The 24,991-nt window shown below is 38.0% G+C and overlaps 2 protein-coding genes across 6 annotated transcripts in view; one reads left to right on the forward strand and one right to left on the reverse strand.

Moving 5' to 3' along the window:
* PITRM1 (pitrilysin metallopeptidase 1) overlaps positions 1-8,768 on the forward strand; it is a 28,127-nt gene extending 19,359 nt beyond the window's left edge. For both annotated transcript variants that reach the window (XM_027906722.1, XM_027906723.1), the window contains 10 exons: positions 72-148; positions 447-612; positions 737-837; positions 1,827-1,947; positions 2,735-2,806; positions 3,935-4,047; positions 4,580-4,705; positions 5,925-6,070; positions 7,688-7,790; positions 8,299-8,768. In XM_027906722.1, coding sequence (XP_027762523.1) covers positions 72-148; positions 447-612; positions 737-837; positions 1,827-1,947; positions 2,735-2,806; positions 3,935-4,047; positions 4,580-4,705; positions 5,925-6,070; positions 7,688-7,790; positions 8,299-8,392 — 1,119 coding nt within the window. In that variant the 3' untranslated portion in view covers positions 8,393-8,768. The remainder of the gene's footprint in view (positions 1-71; positions 149-446; positions 613-736; positions 838-1,826; positions 1,948-2,734; positions 2,807-3,934; positions 4,048-4,579; positions 4,706-5,924; positions 6,071-7,687; positions 7,791-8,298) is intronic.
* Positions 8,769-9,379: 611 nt separating this feature from the next.
* PFKP (phosphofructokinase, platelet) overlaps positions 9,380-24,991 on the reverse strand; it is a 44,095-nt gene continuing 28,483 nt past the window's right edge. The window contains exons 14-23 of one of the 4 annotated variants that reach the window (XM_027906725.1): positions 24,429-24,499; positions 23,970-24,057; positions 17,865-18,017; positions 14,224-14,388; positions 13,097-13,158; positions 11,999-12,110; positions 11,121-11,220; positions 10,792-10,797; positions 10,392-10,497; positions 9,380-9,916 (exon numbers count right to left, since the gene is read on the reverse strand). In XM_027906725.1, coding sequence (XP_027762526.1) covers positions 9,766-9,916; positions 10,392-10,497; positions 10,792-10,797; positions 11,121-11,220; positions 11,999-12,110; positions 13,097-13,158; positions 14,224-14,388; positions 17,865-18,017; positions 23,970-24,057; positions 24,429-24,499 — 1,014 coding nt within the window. In that variant the 3' untranslated portion in view covers positions 9,380-9,765. Of the gene's footprint in view, positions 9,917-10,391; positions 10,498-10,791; positions 10,798-11,120; positions 11,221-11,998; positions 12,111-13,096; positions 13,159-14,223; positions 14,389-17,864; positions 18,018-22,880; positions 23,034-23,969; positions 24,058-24,428; positions 24,500-24,991 lie in introns of all 4 variants that reach the window. The other 3 variants (XM_027906724.1, XM_027906727.1, XM_027906726.1) reach the window with 3 other exon arrangements.

The following is a 24,991-nucleotide window of genomic DNA, read 5'->3' on the forward strand; positions in this document are numbered from 1 at the left end:
CTCAGGCCATTGCTTTGGTTATCTTGTGTGAAGGGTTTTTTTTGTGTTTTGTTTTTTATTTTTTCCTTCAGGGTGTGCTCTTTTCATCTCTGTGCTTGGATAGAAATCTGCCAGACATGATGCATTTATGGAGTGAAATATTTAACAAGTACAGTACATTGGGTTTTGTTTGTTTATGGGTTTGCATGTGTTTTGGGGTTCTCTTATACACTATTCCCTCAACCATTCTCCTCTTCTTAGGGATCTTGCCTTGGGATTTCTTTCATAACTACATCTTTAATGTCTTTCTAAACCTAAGTAATGCATCAAGTGCATGACTATAGAGTGGATTAAATGGACAACCAACAGGTTAACAGTTCTTTGTTGAATTTGGGATGATGAATTATTCAGTATAATAAATTCCATTGGCGTCCTTTTGCATGAGACCTGGTTCTATTCTTTTTCAGCCCAAGATTTGAGGAGGAAGAACATTTCAGAGTGCTAGTTAAGAAGACTGCCCAGGAGCTGTCAAATGGCATTCCAGAGTGTGGGCATTTATATGCCTCTATTAGAGCCAGCAAAAACCTTACCCCTTCAGGAGAACTGCAGGAAATGTTCAGTGGGATGGATCAGGTGAAAAGCTGATAGTATCCTTCAGTGAAGCCCAGATCCTCAACTCTGGAATTGCAGTGCTGGGATTCTGCTAATTCTTTCTTTGACTTGATCTGTAGTATTTCTGCCTTCCCTTCCCACACAGGTGAAGTTGATGAAGAGAATTGCGGAAATGTCTGATATTAAACCAATACTGCGCAAACTACCACGCATTAAGAAGTATTTATTAAATAGTGACAACATCAGGTGAGCTCCAGCAAAAAAGAAAAGGGGCATTTTGGTTGAAGAGAGGCTATGGCCTGTGAATGTGCATTTCTCAGTGCCTCTCATTGCATACTAGGATTTTTGAAACAAGAGGTCTGTGGAAAAACTGTAAGAATGTTGTTAATTTAAATTCTCCCTGCTTACAGAGTGGCAACTGTAGTAGCTATGGTAGCTCATTTTATTCAGTTTTTAATTGGTATGAGAAGTTTACAGAAAATTTCATATGTAACTGAGTTACCCAGAGTTTGTAAGTGGCCTGTGGGATTTGAGTAAGAAATACTCAAAATTCTGCCTTTTTGATTTCCCTGTAGAGTTGCCCATTAGACAAATACTGTTACATTGTATTGTAACAGTTGAATACAGTTTGGTTTGGTATTTGTTTTCTTCTGAAAGGAAAGCAGTGGCATTCTGAAATGTGCTTTATGAATATATTGGAAAAAATAAAGACGTTAGTAAAAAAAAGTAAACACATTGAGGTGTTTAGTGTCAGATGCATTAGTTCCAAAAATGGGTCTGTGTGAAGTGACATAAGTTGCAGAGTTTTGGTTTGCAAAGCATGAAATGATAAGTGAAATTATATATATATATCTATACTGTTTGAAACCATAGTAGGGCTGCCTGTAAAGAGAGGATATGGAGGGCGCTAATTTCTTTCAGAGACGTTTATATTTGCGAAACTGAGGTAGTCCTGTCTTGTGCACAGAAGTGATTTGACTGCTACTGCTCAGCTTTGGTTCTAGAGGTTTTAGGTCAAGCAAAAGAAAAACAATTGGACTGTGACTTTTTTCTTTTCTACATCAGGTGCTGGATTATGAGTATTTTGCCTTTTCCTGTGTTAAGATTACCAGAGAGCACTGATTTAACATTATGATATGGTAGAAAATGTTTAGAAAGACAAAAGTGGTACAAATTTAAAGGACTGTCTGAAAAAACAAAACCATATTTAAAAACTTGATTTGCATTTTTGACAGATGTTCAGTGAATGCAGCACCTCAGCAGATACCAGAAGCATCTAAAGAAGTAGAGAAATTTATAAAGGGCATAGCTAGAAGTAAAAAAGAGAGAAAACCTGTTCGTCCCCATGTGATTGAGGTGAGAAATTACATCATGTGTGACTAAGGCATCAAATACAGTTCACTTGATCATGTCATGACCACTGAGCAATCAGGAGAAGATTGTTTTAACTCAGATACTATGTCCCTACAAAGATGTCTGAAGAAATTTGCGAGAGTCAGCTCTGCGATCAGCTGCTCTGTGTTTTGCCAGGCAGACTGTCTTCACTGCAATAAAGTAGACAATAGAAATCCTGTAGATCAGCTGTTAAGCCTTACCCTGAGGTTACTGCCTTGGCGTGGGATGTGGAAAAAGACTTTCTTCCTTTCCCTGTTGCATAAAACTAATTTCTTTTTTAGCTGAGCTTTACTAGAAGTGTTGGCCAAAAGCAAATAGGGCATGATGTGCAGTTCCTCAGTTGCATAGGAATTTGTTTTGTTATCAGGGTGTTCAGGACAGTTGGCACAAAAAGTGCTTGATTCAGTGGAGTTGACAAAGGATCTGCTCTGTCAATATGCAGATTTGTCTTAATTTCTGATAAGAATGGAATAAGTTCCCTACCCATGAGTGAAATGATAGTCTGAAACTCTATGGGCCTCATTTAATCTCTGTCTTGGTATCTCTCAGTGCCAAATTACTCTTGGAAGGAAATCACTTGGCTTTTGCTTAGAAAATATAAAGAAGTAATTGAGTATCTTGCTTATGTTTGTGAAGGCACGGTTTGATGATTGTTGTAAAGAGGTTTGAGTGGAAGGGGTTACATTTGTAGTATTCTTGGTATAAATTGTTAAATTATCTTTTAATGTGAGGGCTGGGTCTCTTGTAGAAATCTTCAGAAGTGAAATCTCTGGGAAGTGAAATGGTTACTGGTTTGCAGATGACAAGGAAACTCGTTAATGTAAGTACATTACTGCTTGGGGATATTGGTATTACAGGGCTGTTACTGATACTTATGGTCCATCTTAAGCTGTTGCAGAGGCACAGCACTGAAACACAATGTGCCCCTCAATCCCACAGTCCTCTGACTGGATTGTTTCCTTAAAGTAGCCATCAGGCTCCTTAATCACTTCCAATTAGTCCCTTCCTTTCCTTTGTCTCCTCCCTAAGCAATTCTTAATGTGAATGACACCTGACAGAAGAGCATTAGTGACAATTAAGTGAAAATGAAAATCTGTATTTGGCTACAGGAGAGAAAAGCAGCTTGGCATACCCTGAGCTCTCCTTTGAGAAAGGGGCAAGGAGAGCTCAGCCCACGGTTTTGCCTGCTGACCAGTGCTGTAAATACACTGCTCTGCTTGGCCAGCCAGCCAGAGTTGTGTTAGGGGCTGGGAATGGGGTCTCTGAAGTTAAGAAAGGATGGGGGAATAATGAAATGGTGGCATTACAGCTACTGGAGATGCTCAAATGAGTACACAAACAAGTGTATCTGTGAAAGAGGCAAAGAAGCAAATTTTACAGACACCTGGAGACATGAAGAAGACTGGGATTTTTGAAGTGGGGTGGTAAGGAAGAATTGAATTTATTGCAGGGTGTGTTGGAGCAGAAATTCATACTGCAGCTACTGTCATAGTGGGGTTTTTTTGTGGGTTACAGTTTCTGAACCTGTTTTCCATGTCTAGAATTTAGTAGATGGATTAAAATACAATGTGGTGACCATGTATATACATGACATAGAAGTGGAGAGTTATGAACACTTGTTTCAATGGAAGTAAATCCATGGCCAAGTCCAAACTTGACAGAGACAGATCTGGAGAACTGAGAAGCTGTGGTGCAAGGATGGATAGATGACGGATGGTGTTCCTGTACTTTGGTTTCCCAAGGCAATTCTGTGTACTGGATATGGGCACAAGAGAAATGTCATTGGTTGCAGTGTGGGATAAGCGGCAGCTTTAGCATTTACATGTCTGTACGTTTGACTTTTTTGAGAACTAGGGAGATTTTGCCAGAGTTCTCAATTATATAAATAATATAAATTATATAAATTACATCATCTGCTAACAGTGACAATAATGCATCCTTCTCTTAGGATCCTACTTTCAAACCATGCCAGATGAAGACCCATTTCGTACTTCCCTTCCCAGTGAACTACATCGGGGAATGCATTCGGACAGTTCCCTACACAGCTCCAGACTATGCAAGGTGGGAAGCAGAACATCAGGGAACTTCTCTGAGTGCTGCATAGTTCAGAACAAAATGGGAAGTGTTGGGCTGACTGCAGAAAATGGAGTGTTGATAGAAAATGATTGGCAGTGCATTTGTCACAAAATCTGTACGAAGCAACTGATGCGTGGCTGGGTCAGAGATGCCCTGTAAATGCTGAGATGAAGTATTGGGAGGTGCTGTCTGCTAACTTGGAATAAACAGCCCTGCCTACTTGGATGTGTCCTGAGTTGACAACCCTAGGGCATGTAATAAAGCTTAGGATGCTGCTCTCATATTCCATTAAAGGGAAATAAATAGAAATAGTCAAGGAATGATCCAGAGCAGTGCGACTCTTACAGTCATGTCACATTATTCAGCTGTTATTAAATATTGAGTATTGCTGTTGTTACTGTTGCAAATTACAAAAAGCAGTGCAATGCAAATGGGGATCGTAGTGAGCTTTAGAGAACGCTGAGGATATTACTGTTGTCCAGTTCACTGAACATCTTTGCTGTTGCTCTTATTCCAGCCTTCGAATCCTCGCTCGGTTGATGACAGCGAAATTCCTACACACAGAAATCAGAGAGAAAGGAGGGGCTTATGGTGGAGGTGCTAAACTTAGTCAGAATGGCATATTCACTTTCTACTCCTACAGGTAACAGTGGGTTTGTTCTTTCCTGTTCGTGGCTGAGGGGACCACTGACTGCGCTTGGCTTATTTTCAACTTAATTGTAGCTCTCTTTCATGATGAAGTGAAATCAAAGGAATGAAATAACAAGGAAGTGATTCAGTGCTGATGAAATTAGATTAATTGCTTAATAAACCCTTTCTTGCTTTCACTGGTTGGTGTCTTTGGGAAAGCCTAATTTATCTCTGCTGGTAGCAACCACTGTTGAATCTCTGTACTTTGATGTTTACTGTCTTGGTACCAGATTTATGTAAAACTGGCTTTTGCTTGTTTTGTCCTGGTTTGAGGAGGCCCTAAAAAGGGAATTTAAGACCTGAAGACCTAAATTTGAGACCTGAAGTAGGATGATCATTGTTCCATAAGGTTATGCAGTATCCCTCGGTGACTGGCTGGAATCACTGGAGGTTCAGCAGAAAACATTGCTGGTGATGAGCTAGAACTGCCTTCTCCTTTTCCTCTCTTTTTTGTCAGTCCAGAGCAGTCACCTTGCACTGGGCTCACCAAAGCACTTCCAGATGGGATTTGAACTGGAGGTGTTAAAAAGTAGTTTTTAGAAATGTCACATAGCTGGAGTCCAGGCTTAAATCGTTTTCCTGGCCTAAAGGCAGCCTAACACAGTGCTTGGTCAGGATTCCTAACTGAGCAGCTTTGCCTCTCTGTGAAGCTTCAACGTGGTAGGACTTGTCCTGGCAGTAGTCCCTGACTTGCTAGTAGTTGTTAACCTGTGGCACCTGTTTTACAGAGAGCAAAAACAGGTGTAGCAGGAAAAGCAGCGTAGAGAAGATACGGCATATCATAAATATTAGATGTGGGTAGTAATGGCAGATGTGCTTTCTGTGCTGCTGCAGCAAATTGATAGTGCCCTGTGAACAGTGCTGGCTTAGCTGACCCTCTGTTATTAGACCAGTTCTCTGCACACTCTTGGAACTACTTTTAGGCAACTGAACTGCACCCATCTATCTCAAACTGAAAATCTGCCTGGTTTACAACACTAATTCCTTCTGGGGAAAAAAATCAAAAACCAAGCAACCCCAAAACCTCTCTTGTACATAAAAAGGAAGCTTATAATTTATTTTTTTCTGTGTATGTTTGTGTGATGCATAGTAAATTACAAATGAAATGAGAACACAGCCTTTTCATTTTGTAAGACTGAAGTAATTTATATTAATTTTCTTTTTCTTCTAAGAGACCCAAATTCATTAGCCACTTTGAAAACATTTGAAAAAGCAGTCGAATGGGCCAAATCTGGAGAATTCACACAGCAAGACATCGATGAAGCTAAGCTGGCAGTGTTTGCTGCTGTGGATGCACCAATAGCTCCTTCGGATAAAGGTATATTCTCAGCAGCCCCACAGTGCTGCCAGTGTTTATTTTTTTAAGTTTAAGGGGAAGAAAACAGTTTGCTAAACTGTGTCAGATGATAAAGTTTGTAAGCTAACTGCAGTTTCAAGAAGCAGTTAGTTCCTGTTGCTCCCTTTCAGACACACCACATGCACTCAGGCTCTCTGCTAAACTTTTCATTCCCACTGCTCCTTGATGTCAGGTGCATACAGTTGGAGGTGGAGGGAGATTGAGGAAAACAGCTTTAGGTTTGGAAAGGACATGAAGTGCTAACAAAAGAAATGCTGTCCCGTGATTCAAGGGAAGCTGAAGGATTGTTTTTGTGACACAAGCAGGCCTATTGACTGTGACTGTCACTAGCCCTTTGTGCGTGTTTTCTGAAAAAGTTAAAGCATGTCTGTCTGCTGGGGTGGAGGGCGTTATCTTCTTTACGTATCTGCAAACTCATCATGCCTTGGTAATATCTTCACATCTTTTCAGTTTATTGACATGTTGCTTTGCTTTCCTTGCTTTTCCCTCCCTCCTGCATTCTCAGCTGAATTTCAATCCAAAACCTGCCAAGTTAGAATACATGCCCTTCCTATACATAAAGGGTATACAGGGTTAAGATTAGTATTATTTTAAAATGTGCTTGTATTAATACTAACTTACTAAAGAAGAAAAGTTCTAATGAAGCTGACTGTTAGCTGACAGAATCTGGTTTTGGCAGTTAACCAGTGTTAGGTGTACACGGGTGCAGTGCCTGCACACGGGGTGTTGGTGTTAGTGAGGGATGACGAACATTCTTTGGCATTTGAACACAGATCTTAACAGAGCGATGGCAAACTCAGTGAACACTGAACGGAGAGCACTGTTCCATAGGCCTGGGAACTGGTGCAGAGAGAATGCGTGTCCCTTCATGCTGTTACTTCATTTCAGTCACTGGGCCCTGCACAAGGACTTGAACAACCTCACCTGGCTGGGAAGTCAGCCTTGCCTTGGGCAGGTGGTTGGACTTGTTGACAGAAGTCCTTCCAAGCCATCTTTTCCCCCTGTGCTTATTTTCCTGACAAAAAGCTTTTCTGTGATTATTTTGGAGTTGTCTGGTTGTTCAAGGAGCCATAGTACATATATTTAAATACTGTAGGCAAGTATTCCAACAAGAGCATTGAAACATTTGTATGCAGATTTCTGTGTGTAGTACAAAAAGGTGATCAAACCTTCATGCTGCACATATATCACAAGTGCAAATTTTAAGAGTTTTAAAAATAACAGCTTTATGAAATGCAGTTTGCAGCTACTCAGAAAGTTCTGAGACTTTTCATAATGAATTGTCTAAAGTTTGCTGGACTACCATTATGTTCAGATTTTTGACAAATCACTTGCCAGAATAGAATATGAATGTTTCTAGGGTTTTTTACTAAATAGGAAATTCTTAATACCTCAGTCCAGCTGCAGCCTTTGATGCTTGATTCAGTTAGATACTGTCTCAGAACCATGGCCTGATAGTAGTCTCTGTTCCTTCCCAGCACATGTTCTTGTTTTAGTTTTGCACTCATTCCTGCACTTGGCTGTGACTGAGATTCCAGTGCACCAGTGCAATGTGTGGTTTTGTTTTCTTTTCCCTAGGAATGGGTCAATTCTTGTATGGGATTTCAGATGAAATGAAGCAGTCGCACAGAGAACAGCTCTTTGCTGTTAACAGTGATAACCTGGTTGATGTATCAAACAAGTAAGCCTGTGCTCAATTTAAGAAAATGTTTACTTGAAAAATAGAACAAACCCTGATTTTTAAGAAGTCCGTGAAAGTTGTCATATGTAAGTTATTGGATTTCTCCCCTTGGCCCTTCATACTACTTCCACTATTTTCTTTTGTGACCTAGAAAGAGACGTTAATTGCATCCTGCTTTTTATGTTCTGCACTGTAGCAGATATAACTCCGTGCTACATTCTGAGTTTGTAGGAAATTATTTTTCTTTTGAGAGGTCCAGAAACTAACTGGAGTGTCCGTACACTCACTGTATGAGCTGGTTCTACTCATGTTGTAGTGTTTTGTCTCTGACTTCTGAATTTCACCGTAGACGTAGGAATTCCAGTACTGCAGAGTAAACACTAACAAGACGTACGTATACCAAAGGAGACTTTTTCCTGAGATGAAAAAAATATTTTTAAATTGTGTAGCAGAGCTTTGGATAACTGAATGCAGCAGCTTCTCACTTGTTTATGGGGGTTTTTTGCAGGTATCTTGCAGCTGGGAAGAGCACTCGTGGTCAAGCTGTACTGGGCCCAGAGAATGCGGCTATCACCAAAGATCCCTCATGGGTCAAACGATGACTTGCTGCTGAACATCCCTGCTAACACAAAACAAGCCAGTCTGTCTGACTACATCATTAGGGTTTTTTTTTTAGTAAGTTTTAATAGTCCTGTGGTCCCACTGAAAGGTTCATCGCTGTTTTTAACAGTGTTCACCAAAACTGTTAGAAGCTGCCCTTGAAATAACGATGTGAACAATTTTCTAACCAGACAGTATTTGAGAGCAAGAATTACAAGCTCTGCATGACAGACAGACTGCTACTGACGCCTCACTCCTCCAGTTGCATATGAATACTATATAAATGAAATATTTTTGTATATGTAAAACTCTAGTTTTAAATGGTGTTTGAAATCATGTCTGTTGTTGGATATATAAAGAACTGTCTCTCACACTGACGGCTTTCATTCTGTTGTGTGGTAATTCCAGCTTCCTTTGCATAAGCCACCTACAGCTAGAGGAGTCTGTGACAGTACATTCCACCTCGTGTTGAGCTGAGTGCGTAGTGAACTGCAGTGCAGTGGGCAAATCCCTAATGAATCAGGGGACAGTCTATTTTAAGTTCAGCTGTTTGCCAGTTTAGGCAGCATTCAGTCATATTTTGGTATTACACGGTTTAGTATTTAAATTCCTGTCAAGGTCCAGGTAATATAAGCTGGCATGAGGAAACAGTTTTGGCTGTTTGGCAGCCTAATTTCAAAAATCATATTCTTCTTTTTGATCATTATGGTAGTTTTTTTTAATAGTCTTGAGAAAATAAGAAAATTTGAGAAAACCTTGAGCTCTGAGAAAATGGAAACATGAAATTCAGAAGGGTATAACCTGGTCCTTGCTTCAAGTTGTTGAAGCTTCTCCTCCCTGTTCCCATCCCCAAGACATAGTTTTATCGTTCCTGTACAAGGAAAAAGGATTCTTTTTTCCTTCACTGATGTGTATGGAGAATCCTTCACCAGGTGTCATTCCCTAAATTGCTTAAAAGCAGGTGAACACAATTTGTGACACATCACACATGATGTTTGCAATAGTACTTTATTTCACTTCAGGAACATTAAGCACATCCTGTAACTCAACACAAAGCTAGCCATCTACACTTAGTTTTGGGGTGTAAGTACTCTGAAACAAAGTGCAGTAGATGAGTAACTTACAGAGTGCATAGAACGGTGTTGCACTTGCTTTGTTAAAGGGCAGAATCAGTAACTGGTGCTTTTCCATTAGATGCAAGGGTTTGTCTCAAACATAACACACATACAGGACAAAATCTGTGTGACAGCTGAACGTCTTGTTTCACATAAAGTGCTGGAACAATAATTTAAATGTTACAAAACAAAGCTGTAACGATTCTAAAGCATTGTTACTCACAATGTGCATCTATGACAACGACCTAAATGTGATGTGTTTAGATGGGTGCGGGCACTGCTTCCTTGGGGAGCATGGCCACGTGCTCCAGCTGGCCTGAGTCTGACACATCATAACTAGTCTTGTACTTGGCCAGGATCTTCATCAGCGGTCGCAGCTTCAGCCACCACTGCTCCTTGGGAATCCTGTGCCTGGTGGGGAAAACAGGGAGGTCATTGATTGATATATACGGGGGGTAAGGCAAACACCTTCCCTGTAAACAGGATCAAATGTTGACTTTTATGGTGAGATGTAGGCACTGCCCCAAAATGGGGAGAATCAAGGACAGAATCCTGGAAGATGTTATTTATAGGTAAGCAGAATTTGGCACAAAAATGCTGCCCCACTCAACTGAACCAGAAGTAATTCTAGGAATTAGAGCAATGTGTTCAAAAAGGCAGCAGAGTCTCAGAACTCACAATGAGGGACTTGCAAGTGTAAGGAGGATGAGGAGAAGGCATGAAGGGAAAAGACCAGTGTGAACAAATCAGAGTGAATCAGTGGCCAAAGGCAGGCCCAAGCCTGCAGCAGTGAGAGGTGAGGCAAACAGTGTTTGCAGGGAAGTGTTTGAAGACGAGAAGGGAAGGCTGTGCAGAGGTGTTTAACACGGAAGCAGCGAATACGTACACAAAGTCTGTTTCAGTCTTGAGCTCAGCCACGGGCTGGAACACAAGGTTGCGTCTGCGCATTCCCAGCAAACACACTGAGTCATCGGTATTGGCAAATACTTTTCCTAAAAAGAATGAAGTAATTCAGGATCTTTCTTTCTCACATGTACAAGGGCAAATACCATTTTTCTGTAATTAAACTGAATCAAAAGCTTTATTTCAGCTACTTATTACTTAACAGAATGATCATCAATTAGTGCTTTAATAGGGTTAGATCTTCACTTTTTAGCTTAGCTTTGGTAATTAGCAATGCAATCACAGTGCAGTTAAGCAACAATAAGACTTATTCTTAGCATCCAGTTTTAAATTAGATTGTAGGAAACAGTGCTTTACAGAAACTCCTGAAGAAGGCACATTACCTGCTTCTGTCTCCCACAAAGGCAGCGTGAAACAAAAAGGAAGAACACATGTAACTATATAAGCATCAATTCCTGCATGCATGAAAACCTGCAATCACACTAGCATTATTTTTAAAGAAAGATGATATAACAGCCATCTGAATTATTGACCTTGCTCAAGAGGAAATCTTCATACAGCAGGAAGCCCAGCAAGGCACTACCAAATAATAAACACATCAAGAGGGCAAGAAATACACTGACTTAACATTTGTATGTTTGCATAGTGGAGTAGTTTTATAAACTGACAATCAAATACAGTAACAAAGGGATTACATGAAACATTTCTGCACCTTTCCGGTAGGTTTCTTTCAGTTTTTTGGAGATCCACTGCATAGCTTTTGCTGAAATTTTTGTCCCAAAATTTCTATCAAACGGCGAAGGTGCTCCACCCTGTGTAAAAGTTTAAGCATGGGTTAGTCCAGATATCAAACCAAGATCTGTGTCTGTTTTATCAGTCATCTCTGCTAATGGCCTGCTCTACCTCTTATTTTCATTTTCCCCACTTGGCAACACAAATAAATCAAAAACCCCAGCACATATATCAATTTAAGGCATTAAAAAAATTGTGTTCAGGACCTGCAGAATTCTTGTGGAATTAGTGCTACATCTCACTTAAATGAACAGAGGGCACTGTTGGTCCTTTCCTCCACCTCAGCCTTGGTGGTAAGTGTAGCCAAATAAGAAACTCCCTCTCTGCCCACTAACAAGCTGCATTGTGAGATAAAGAAATGTAGTTCACTACTCTCTCTTCCACAAAAACATCCATCTGCACAGATTTCCTTAATGAAATCCAATCTCTTCCAGGGCTCAGAAGGCAGATACATTAAGGATGGGCAGATAAGTGTGTTACAAGAATGTATTACAATAAGAAAAATTGGAGCTAATATAGTCAGCTAACTGGAGCTAATATTAGTTGCCTAATATAGTCAGAAGAGGAACAAAAATGAAAATCATTAAGAATCTAATGCATAGTTTCCCTAGTTTTTTTAACAGGGATTGCAGTAAAATCTACTCCTGAAAAGAACCTCAGAACTTCTGAGTTACCTACAAACAGAAATCCACACTTTTTTTCTTTAATCCTGAGTCAGACTTCTTTGAATGCTTGAAGAGTGTATGGTCTTTGTCCATACAAAGTTTGTCTTGTCTGTAACTTTAAGGTCATATTTACCTGCTGCATGTGGCCCAATACATTTTTTCGACAGTCAAACACTCCTTTTCCTTCTTCAGAATACAGCTGATAAATGAAGTCAGTCGTGTAGTTCTCATTGCAGTTCTCATTTCTGTAATAATCAAGGCCAGGTACACTTAGCAAATTTACTATGAAGTACTGGATGCTTTTACAGCTATTGAATGTCCACTGTTTTCCCCATTTTCTTGATACCAGTAATCCTGGCTTTGACATTTTCATCTAATCACATATGCTCACTTCCCTGTAACTTGCTCAGAATTTTGCAGTCTGCATTACTGTTACTGCACTTACAACACTGGAAGGTCACTTGGAATCTACTGTTGACTAAGGCAGTAAAAAATAATTGTTTTAAATCTGAAAAATTCGTTACACAGAGGAAAAACTGCACTAAAAGTCATTGACATCCAATATCATTTTGCCCTTTATCAAAACATGGATAATGAACAGCACCTTTAGGGTATTCCTTATTAATACTGTAAATGTAGAATATTTTTCATCCCAGTCATTTAACTAGTAGAACCTGAACAAATATAATAGCACTCTCATACAGGTTATGGTGGTATTAATTTTCAGCCCTCCACTATTTGGCAAACTGAAAATAAATTCTCAAGGAAGAGAGAAGCTATAGGCTGCCTACAGAGGTATGATTTTAAAACATGGTAATATATTTTAAATATTTTCATTTCTGAAAGGTATTTTATTCTACATTATCTTCTAAAATCTAAGCAGCATTTTTATAGTAAAAGCCATATTGTATGTGTACACCTTTATGATACACACTACCTGGAGTAAGAAAGAATCTAGAATAAAAGACAAGAAAACTAAGAAAACAGACTGAAAATAGGATAAAATATTTTACTACAGAGCAAATATACTTACACAGAAAGAAGTAAGTTTTGGACTTAAGCTTTTAGACAGGTCCCAGAGTTGCCTTCTGGAGCTTTACTAAAAATCTCATGCTAAAGGAACAACCAAAGAGTATAGACTTGGGAGCGTCATTCCAAGTGGCCAAGCAGCCAACCCGTCTGGAAATGCTCAGCATCACTGATGCCATCTATTACAATTACCTTTACCTACCTCAGCACTAGACCACGCTGGATACTGGTTTTCATTTTTTCAGTCAAGTGTTCCACATTAGCCTAGAAACAACAAAACTATTTTCAAAGAGCCATACAGAACTCTTAAACCACCTTTATGAGCCTACATTTCCTGAGAACCTCTGTCAAGTATTCCACATAGAGCATTGTGTGCAAATTAAAATAACTGAGAAATTTGGAGATCCAGGATAATATGGTGTGTACGGCTATACATCTTGGGCTAGAACAAACATCCTCCCCTACATCACAAGTAACTGACTTTTATAAAAAAGTATTTTTATGTGCTATAGTGGTAGAGCATCAAGCTTGATATACATAAAAATACAAAAACTGTCACAGAAGACCACAGCTGGCCTTACTCCCCGTCCTGCCAACAGTCCTGTTATGGATACCGTGCTGTGCTGGTATTCCCCTACAGGATATGATGAGTACATGACACTGAAAAATGAGTGGGGATAAGTTATGGTTCATTGCACATCTCTGCTTTTCAGGAAATTTCTGCTGGTTTAGCTTTGCATTTGTCTGTGACTGCAGCTCTCACCAACTACTGCAGAAGTCCTCACAGGAGTCAAGTTCCGTGTCAGCTGGTGTATGTAAAACACCCTAATCCATAATCCCTAAAGCCTGAGGTCTTTATTTTAGTAACACCTCCAGACATGCTCTGAATAGCTCTGGTAACAGTCAGTACCCAACAAACCTGACAAACTAGTCAGCTCCTGACCTGAACAGCCTTCTAACACAACTCTACCATAATGGAAGAATTGGTTTTTGTTGGTTTGTTTTTTTTTCTTTAGTTCTATTTTTGGTTTTATTTTAAAACTACCCAAGTCTGTTCATTTAATCTGAATTTCAGTCAAAAGACTAAAAATTAAACAATTTATCTAGAAGAGTTCAGTGGCTGACACAATTATTTTTGTCATTTACTGAACTTGGTGTCAATAGCTTTATATTATGGCATAAGAACCGCAATGACAAGCACAGCTTTTAGATACAATATAAACTGGTTTTCTCCTTAAACGAGCCATTTACTTCAAGTGCACAGATTATGATGTACAACGATTTTAGCATCTACTTAAAAACAAGGAAAATGTTTCCAATGCTGTATACCTGGAGCTCTCGAATATCAAACTGCTCTTCAAAGATATAAGCAGCATCAGCTCCTGCTGCTAGGGCCCCCATGTTGGCCAGGTAACCGCAATAACCACCCATGGTCTCGATGATGAACACGCGGCGCTTGGTGCCACTGGCCGACTGTTTGATCCGGTCACACGTCTGGTCAGAGACAAGATGTTCTAAGTATACATTTAAAAACAGCCCTATTTTTTTTTATGTTACCGTTTGTCATGCAACTTTGCGTCACTTACAGGTTAAAAAAAAAAAAAAAAAGGCATTTAGAAAATATTTAAAAATTCCAAAATCGCATAACTCGCATTTAACTATAATAATTACCAAATAAAGTATTTCTTATAAATCATACCCTGAACAGCAGAGTCTTAAAATAAAATGTTTCTTTACTATCAACTTTCATTTATTTTCTTCCTGCAAATACTAAAACAAGAACTCAGTTTGTAAATGGACTTAACAGTTGGGTATCTGTGTTTTTTAACACAGATTCGAATAGATATAATGGAGCTTTATAATAAATTCTGGTATAAGTAAGTTTCTCTTCTTTATTCAATACTGAAGTTTGTTTAAGTTAAAATTCACTGCGTTCCCAACCACACCAAACAGTTAGAACTTTGTAAGTCCTGAACATCTGCTGCCCAATTACTTTCAGTAACAATATCTACACAAATATCTTTATTTCAAGCACTACTGGTGCATGTTTTAAAATGTTTTTGTTTTTTTACTAATAGGTACATGCTATAAAAAGACTGCAATCTTCATTTGCACCTTACTCTGACCAGCATAAGCAATGTTCTCTACAAGGAGATCTGTTGCTTACATGAAACCAATTAAAACCAATATTTATTAGAGCTGCCTAGGAGACTTGCAAAGTAACAATCTCCAGTGTGGCAAGACCTAGGAAACTTAGGAAAATGCAGAAACTAGGTAATAGGTTACAATACACCTCTAGGTTTTAATAATATTCAAAAATATGTTTGACAAAATCACCTCCTGGAATGAATTTTTCTGCCATTCCAAGTTACTTTAAAAATCATCAATTAATGTATCTTCCTTTCAAAAAGCAAGTAAGAGAAATAAAAGCATCCCATTTCCTTGTCTGAGAAATAAATAAATAGGATGTATCATGCTTTGTGACAGGAAGGATTTTGTGAAACTGATGTACCATCCCAACACCAGTTCTGTTTAGTAAAAAATGGAAACAGAAGTACCTGGGAAGTTTGTCATCTTGAAACCTGAATTATGGTAATGTTTAAAAATCCCCAAGCGTTACGGATTTCCTGAACTGCAGATGCTGTAATATTTGAGGTTTTTGCATCCATTCAGCTAACTGAAAATACTACTATCTAACAGACCACAGAACACATAATTAATTGATACATGAGAAAATTTAAAATAATAAACAAATCCTAGAACTTCTAACATAATAGAGTTTAATGCATTGAAAGACCAAGTCCAGCTAGCAAAAGATACACATGTAATTATATATATTTTATTTTTATATTTTCATAGATGAACACAGATGCAGAATTCACATGAATTTATTGAGAATACGAACTGTTATTCTGTTATCCTAAGCAGAAAGTATCTCCATAATAAACTATGTCACAAAAGCCTACTATCAGTTTTTCAAAACAACACTTTCTTTTACCTGTCTAGGATTTTACAACATGCTCAAGCACTTTTCTTTGCCATTCCAGATACTGTTTCATGAGAATTTTTTCAGAATACTGCAGAAATGAACCAGTGTTAACTCACTTTTAAAAAGTTGCCTGGAACTGGGTAGGTTTGTTTAACTTTTAAGAAAAAAATCTTGGCTTTAGACCCTAAGTAAATAAACACGTGCGAAGATTTTCACCATTTTGAGAGACTTAAAACCTTTGTAAACCCCAAGATTTCTAAAAAAGTTTTCCAGCTGCTGGTAGTAGAGTGCAATTTTCTGCCTTTCGAGGATCTCCAGGTTCTTAGCAAGGACGTAAATCATTAGTTGCTTATGGGACTAACCACTTAGATCTACTTAGAAGAGGTTTTATTCTTGACTGTACAAAAGACATTGGAGAAGCTTTTCATTATTCCTGCTTTCTCAGAATGACTCTGACAGAAACCCCCACATACAGAAATGGCACAAATCATTAATTCATATACTACTCTACAGGCTGGAAAGGCCAAACCTCAAATGCTTGGTGCGGGTTTCAGACACCTTTAACATGAAGGAAAGTGGACTCTTTTTGGAGTACTCTTTGGAATTCCATTGCTAGTTGAGCTTCATATGAACTGATCCAGCTTAACCAAAAGTCCTGATATTCAAAACTTCACCAACAGTGTTTTATTGTTAACATAAACAATTATAAACTAACCACAATAAAATTAGATACCTTTTTTACTAAGAGCTTTACTGAAAGCTGTACAAATTGCAATTAATAATAATAAAAATAAATAAATAAGAGGAAGCAGCACTATATGCAATCATTTGTTGCCCCACTGTGTTTTAATGTTTTCACTTTTAAAAGTGCATCACTATTAGAGGTCACTATTAGCAGACTTACCTACTTCTATAAATGTCAGGCTAAGGGAGAGCAGCTAATGGAGTGGTAAAAATACCCATGTCCTGCCTACAGACGTATTGCTACGATGTGCCCTCACTACACCTTAGGACATCTTCACCCCAGGGATGCTGTCCTGCAGCTCCCAAGGACCAGGCAATCTTGTATTCTGACACAGCTCTTCCAGTTATCTACTGGACCTTTTTCACTGTATATAAAGAAGTAACACTGTATTAGAGGAAGAAAACAAACCTGCATTTCTCAAGCCCCTGCATCTCCAGACTGACTTTCTTGGCCAATTACTTCATAATTAGTTACACAGATTGCCAATGAGGGGTTTGATAAAACCCAGAGCTGTTCACAGACTTACTCATTTGCTTGAATTAGACCTCAGCTCAGTTCCCTTTGCTGTGTCACCAGCAGAGTCAATAGGATAAGTGAACAACTGAGAGTGCTCGCAGAGCAGTTGTACCCAAGGGAAAAAGCTACAGCAGAATAAAACTAGAAAACTGATTGTTTTGACTGAAATGAACAACTCATTCATAGCAAGTTCTGGCCTCGAACTGTTTAGTCAAACATCAGTGACACACTTAACTGCTTATGCTATGCATGCACTTACATGCACTTAATATAAATTAAGCCTGATGGAGTCTACGGGATTATTCATATGTTTAATCTTAAACATGTACTTAAAATGCTCTACTGCACTGAGCCTGGTCAGTAGGTCATGCAATACATGGGGTATTTATTTATAAAACACATGCATTCTTTTGTTACCTAATACATAAGATAAAAATGAATTCAAACCAAGCAAAAGATTTTATTCTCAGTAAAAGCAAATACCCTAAGCACTACTGCAGCAGTCTTGAAGAACAAAATAGAGTACCCAAAAGTTAAATACACAACATAATACTTTTTATAAGGTTAATTTTTAATCAGCCTTGGAAAAATTCTAAAATATAAACCATAAAAAAAATACAGTAACTGAGTTACTTTAGAAAACTAGACATTTCAAGGTCTTTAAGTATCCTACTCTTATGCATTTTATCATCTTAACTTTTAAAAGATACACAGTCTTACCTCCACAATAGCATTCAAGGCAGTGTCGGCACCAATGCTAAAGTCTGTGCCGGGCACATTGTTGCTAATAGTAGCAGGCAACACACAGATAGGAACGCTAAACTCCTCAAAGCGGGAACGTGCCTCGTGGAGCTGCAGACAACTTTCATAGGCCTGAAGCAGTGGTACAAGCGTGAGTGACACATTCCTTGTCTTTGGATTGCTCTGCTAATGACTCCTGGCATGTGATGGTAAACGTGGCTGTCCACTGGCCCAAGCAAATACAATTGGTGAGATTATTTGGGGAGGGGGAAAATATCCTGTTCATACCACAACAGTGCACTGGGGTTGCATTGGCACAATGCTCTTTGAAGAAACGCAGAGGATTAGTAGAAGTTAGCACAGACTGAACGTGAAGTGTGCACTGCAGAGAGGTTTGAAGCAGCTGGGCAGAAAAGGATGGCATAAGGCCAGACTGGAAACCATTCCACAAAAAAGCACTTGAAGAACGAAGCTCGATACATGTTAAGGAGCTCAGAAAGTTAACCAGTAAAACCCTTGCCACTTGAAGGAAATGCTTAAAGACGCTTTTTTAAAAAAACTATGTTATCCTATCAAGACACACATCTATTTCCACCAAGAAAAGGGAAAAAAGTTTGCCCATGCCTTCAAAGATTCTATAAACATCACACATCTGCCTCTATGCACATAGACTGGATACAGGCCCAGAAAAATCCAGGAATATGTGCACATGGATGGGTTAATAAAGTCTGCAAGTATAGTTCAAGGATTCTTTGAAAAGCAGCTGTAGGTCCTTTGAAAGATTCTTCTAAATAAATGATCATGCCAAAATAAAGGTTAAGATTTTGCAGCTGATTTAAGTCAGTAAATATATTTTTTTTAGTTACATTATTCCAATTATTTCTAATCTAATCAGCATCTCTCATGATGTGTGACAGTTTTTCAAACTATGTAATGACTCTCTGCAAGAAAGCCTGATTACATAGTACACTACTTTTTCTCCATATTTCTCCCTGAAAGGACTGATGTTCGCAGAAGTCTCATTTTCTCAATTTCTCAAATCAGTTCAGAGAAGCAAACTATTGCAGATCAAAATCAGATAACCATCAAGGTATGTCCAGGCATATCTATACAGTGACTCATTTAAGCAATAACTTAGAAGAAAATAACAGGAAAAAAATTCACCTGTGAGAGTTCTGATCTCTACCCTAGGTAGAGCAGATCCTGTTAGTGAGGACAGGTTATTTTTGGCTGATGGTGCAGAAGTGCAAACTGACTTTCTAAAATCTATCTCTTCCTGTGTATCTTGTAAATGCAATTTTCAGTGAAGCTCAGTGCTAGGATGTACCTCTATTTAAAGGCTGAAACACAGCCTAAAAGACTGACCTTTCCAATCCATAAAGCTGAGAAGCAGTACAGTCACAGGAACAAAAAATGTAGGGATTTTGGTTTTTAGAGTAGATGAGACCTCACTGATGACATTTCCGTAACTGCCTGGTCCAACTCAACTCAGCCAGACTGCTTTGAATTTTCATTTCTACCAAAAAAATAAAGTCATAGTGGTTTGGTAAAACCACATGGCTTGCTGTAGATCTGCAAAACATGAGTTTCTCTAAAAGGTATTATACTGAGACTTCTGGAAAACCAAATCAAAGGGAGCTTTGGGGGGAAATAACTAACATAATTGGTTAGTCTGTAATTATGATATGTTAAGATGCATTTAAGATATGTTTTACTTGCATTAAATATTGACATTTTATTTGATGCAAGTGATTTCAGCCAACATATCCAAAGACTATACCTTCACCAAGCATGAGCATTAGATGACCGTATGCAACGTCTTTGCATCACTGCGGCAAAATACGAAAATGCTTTCAATGTAGGGTCACTAAATTCTATAGGGTAAGCAAGTGATCAGTGGTTTTAATAACTGTTATACAACTATTTTTTGTAAAGAATTACTACAGTAAAATCACAGAAGGATAATGTTAATAAAGTGGTTTAATAATTTCCAACCCTTTTATTGGATTTGTTTTATTAAAAAGGTTATTGTCATAACCAAGGATGCTTTATAAAAACATGTGCAGTCAAGCAAGGACTTTGGTTTGCTGACTGTATCTAAATGCAAACCATCATGGAAGTTGGATTGCAGTTACTGCCCTTGCTTCACATCAGCTCTTGCTAGGACTGAGGCAGATGCAAAAGTAACTAGCTTGAACAGGCTCATCTTCAGCTTCCTAGTTCAGAGTAATGTGGAGTCACATTTACTGGGAGGGTACAGGAGTCTGTGCTTTCCAAGGGACATGTGTGGAGGTTGCCTTAAGGCAATCTAACTGTAGCTTTCACTGCCCCTCAGGGGCTGTTTGCTATTATTTCCCCACAAAAGCAATTCATCAGCCTGTACCCCCTTCCCTTTGATGACAAGAAAAGACAGGTTGTCAAAGAAACACATCAGCAAGTTTTCGCCTCTTCCTTTTTTCAGGTTCCATTTTTCTCAACCTCTTGCTAATACCTTTTTCATTCCCTCATTTATTTCTACATCTCCTAAATCAAATTAATTTTATTCCATACCTTGTTGGGGTTTATCCCTTTTACCATCCATTTCCTCTAGCCTATCAATAGGTTTTGTTTTCAAATTAAATTTTCATCCTTTCCATGGTCAGCTGCTGGAAGAGTCTATCTTTTAACTCATTCTGCTTAATTAATTACAGACTAGGTTGGTGCTTTTCAGTTCCACCTGCAAAATGTATTGCTATAAGGTCTCTTTTTGATTGCTATTAAGTAATCCAACTTGAATCTGGAAAGAAATTTCCATCCTTCGCGGTTCTGTAAGAAAAAACCTAACACTTCTTGGTTGTCACATTCCTGAGGTCTGAAACAATATTCTATTCATTTCACTGAATTAGCAACATAAAGTTGAAAATATAGGCATTTTTATTATGGCAGTTATTTTAGTGATGCTCCATTTCACAGGAAACTCAAAGTTCATGTTCTTAATCCTGCCATCCTAAAAAATTTATCTTGTATGCCTATATATATATATACACATACAAGCCATTTACATGCCTTGACAAGTTATAAAGAGCTGACAGGTATCTAATAATGCCAAACACCAACAAGCCCTTATTACCCAGTACAACTGTACTTACCTTAACTACAAGTTGTCAAGATCTTACAAGAACAAACAGCACCACAGAAAAATTAAAGTGTGATGACATTTTGGTGTTCAGAAGAGGTACTACTACTCTGAGAACACCAAAAACTATGATGCATTTATTGACCTAACAGTGGTAATAAGAATAAAAAATTATATATGAACTAGATCTAATGGACAATTATCCATCTCCTACTTTTGTTTACCACAGTTGATTGTGTGATGTGTATCGAGCCTATCAGTCACATTTAACACGGGGCTCAGTTCCTACTGAACCTGATCTGAGCATGAAACGGGAATTAATGGATAGATTTTTCTCATTGGCAGATTTAGTTTTAGTGAACCACGTTCAAACAATCTGAGCAGAAAACTGCAAAGATACCAAGCAGAAATGTTTCCCCAATGCAAAAGTGCTACTTCCCACAAAAAACACCCAAATTTTATTTTCCACTCAACCAAATCTAAATCTTGCAAAGCCATTACTTTTTGTATTTATTTCTGAGAAAAATCTAGGCAAAATGAAATGTAAAAAAACCAAGACTGAAGCTATTAGCAAAAAAATATCATTTTGAAAAGTTTTCAACTACTGCATTGAAAATATGGAAATAATGACATTTTATCTAATGAAGGCAGATGATATCTAGAAACCTAAATATAAAGCAAACTAAAGCAACAAGGACAGAGAGACTGACTACAATATATCCCTCTACATGAAATAACCTATAAAAAGAAATCAGTTAATAAAGCTTATAAAGGTAAGAGAAGAAGGAAAGCAGATGTTTTGCACAATCATTTTACTCACCTTAGTCTGTGATCAGTCATTTTTGAGAGATATTTTTATTTACCAGAACTGGAAACAACATCAACATTTCTAACCTAAGTTCTCTATAAAGAATATATTCAATAAATTTTGGTTAGCTTATACTCTTATTTAAGGAAATAGTTAAGGAAACTCGTATTTCCTAACTGAAAGGTTTCTTTTGCTAAAGATAAAATTATTGGCATAGTAAACTATACTATATCACGATTAAAATTTTCAAATACATCTAAATGATAAGTTTCAAAAGCAACTTGAAACTCTTTTTGTCCAACTGACTATGCTTTCTGCCCAACCGAGTTTAGTATTAGAGAACCAGGGAACCACAGAATGGCTGGGGTTGGAAGGGACCTCTGGAGATCATCTACTCTAACCCCCCTGCTAAAGCATAAAGATAAACTTCTCTTCAGAGAAGGAGACTCCACACCCTCTTTAGGCAGCTTTCTCCAGCACTCTATCACATTCAAAGTTAAGAAGCTTCGTCTCGTAATAGATTAATAATGCAATTTTTAATTTATATTGTACTACTGGATTTGATTATTTAAAGATAACACTTCTTTTTGTTAAACCTACTATTAGTACAATAAATGTAATTCCTATTTTTAGAGGAAAATGGACCTCACATATTCTCTTAAAGGAATAAAGACATATAAAACTAAGGATCTCTTTCTGAAGAGAGCAGTATTCCCTCAGTGTTTGTTGCAGCTGGGTATACTGACACTACATGGGGATTCTTTCCCCCCTACAGTGCACCAAATGATCATCAAGTCTCCGCTGTAGTATACAACAGACAGATGTTATCTTATTTTGTAGTTTAAAAATTTACAGGTCATTCTAGTGTCAGAGGAAATCTAATGGAAGTACTTAGGATCCTAGACTTCCTCTTTTTTTAACAGGTGTCACGAATGCGGCTGTGACGCCTAAGTATAATTTTCCAGATTACATTTCCGAAGTTCTGGTCTACAAAAATATCCAGTTGTAGCCAATTGAGTCAGTTTTAAACAGAACTGCTTTGTTAGTAGTGCACACACCAGAGCAGACTTACATCAGTTATAGTGTTCAGAGCAGTATCTGCACCAATGCTGAAATCTGAACCCGGTACATTGTTGGATACAGTTGCAGGAACCATAACCATTGGAACACAGAACTCATCATATTTCTCCCGGGCAGCTGACAATTCCAGAAGTCCAAGGTAAGCCTGTTGGGCACAGGCATTGGGTGAAAAATTAGGATGAATAAAGGGCAGAGTTGGAGTGACAAAATGGGAAGGGCCACACGGGGAGCCATTTCTACCACAGCACACTTCAGCAAGTCAGAGCACTAAGGAACTACTAAAATCTAACACAGACACAAAAGAGAGAGCATTAAAAATGGGTATACATTTGAAAACAAATAATAAATAGAATATTCATTATCAACAGAATATATAATTTACACGTAACAAAGTGCTTTTTACAACACAAACTTCCCCAAGCTTCAGTTACTGTTACTCCTCATTTACACAGTTACTGGCCCTCATTTAAAAATTTTAATATCCCTGAGTTAGGGTCATAGCTAACAGCTTGGACAAAATGGATGATTTGTTCCTTATCAAGAAACAAGGAGCATGTTCTTCTCTGCTAGGAGTTGGCAAAATACTTTCCTCAGTCAAGATTTTAAAAATTCACTAGCAAACATAAAATACAGAAAAAAAAAAAAAAGAGAGAAAATACTTCTCTAGACAATTACAGATTTTGAAATGCACCATGTGAGAAGAGCAGCTTAAATAAGGAACCATAGTGCAATTACTACTAAAAGTCAAGAACTTCTGCAAGTATGTTCTACGTATTGATACAATACAGACTGGAACTTGCACTACAGAAGTCACTGATTGATTGTATTTTAATACACAAATAATATAATGCAAGTTCACCTTATTTATGCATTTAGCAGTTCCGGTCACTGTTTTGAAGGTCAGCTTTCTAAAGAATCACTGATTCACAGTACTTCTGACCCTAAACACTATTTGCGTTGTGTATCAATTACAGTTATAGCCAAATGCATTTTAAATGAAAATTGGGTAAAAACTGAAACAGTCTATTCACTTTCTTAGGAATTCTACTCTACTTAGACACAATAAGATATTTCAGTGTACCTCAAATCCACCAATAACCATAAGGGCGTTAATGTTGTTAGTGCGCATCTGCTCAGCAATCTTCTCCAAATATTTTGCAGGAAGAGTACTAAAAATCACGAAACCAAAAGAAAAATAAAAATTTACAGACTCTGCAGCAATAAGAACTAATTATTAAGCTGAAACCATAAACTGAGTAGGCAACACAATATTTTATATTTCAAATATTTATTCATACAAATAACTCTTCTAGACAACCAGTAAGGAATCATGTCAGCTGTAAAGAAACTGTAGGTTTGCAATCATTTAAAGTGTAAGGACCCCATGAAAGTTTTAAGTTGAGGTTCCAACTCTCATTTTCATTCTCTCTTCAGAGCTTGTTCTGATATATAAAGATACCCAAGCTGGAACACAATAATTTTAAAAAATCCCCAAAACCCTAGAGTTCATCATATCAATTGGAAAAATATTTTTTGTTACCGTTTTGTACCAAGAATTGATCCTCCTTGACCAGTCCAGCCTCCAACATCTCCCCAGCTGATTTCCTTTATCTATGAATAAAAATGAAAAAGGAGATTCTGTTAAGTAATTATCCAATTACTTCTCCTGACCTGCAGCAAACACCAGATACTACTTCATGTAAGACTGCTGGAACAAGTTGTTTGGCACAGACATCACTAAAACTGAATGCAGTAAAGAAAGAAAACAGCATCAAGAGGTTAACAATTTCTCTTAAATTACTACCAATCCCTTTCCATTCAATTTTTTCTTTCTTCCTTCAGACTACGATGAACCCTGCCTCCTTGTTTGGTATCTTGGTCCTATTTTCACATCCTCTCCCACTGAATGTGAAACACAGAAACCTAAAACAAAGTGTTTGAAGTTAGTTTTGGGACCTGAGGCTCCAGCCAGGCATAGACATCATTAGCCTTGTATTCAGTTTCTCTTCAGTGTACCAACTGATGCTTAACATTTAAAACAGGAATAAAAGAATCTAACTCACCTAGGGGGAGAAAAAAAGCCTCCTCCCTCAACAAGCACCA

The sequence above is a fragment of the Empidonax traillii genome, unplaced genomic scaffold (genome assembly GCF_003031625.1).
Source record: "Empidonax traillii isolate 1590-97213 ecotype Southwest subspecies unplaced genomic scaffold, ASM303162v1 scaffold1346:size125991, whole genome shotgun sequence".
NCBI lineage: Eukaryota > Metazoa > Chordata > Aves > Passeriformes > Tyrannidae > Empidonax > Empidonax traillii.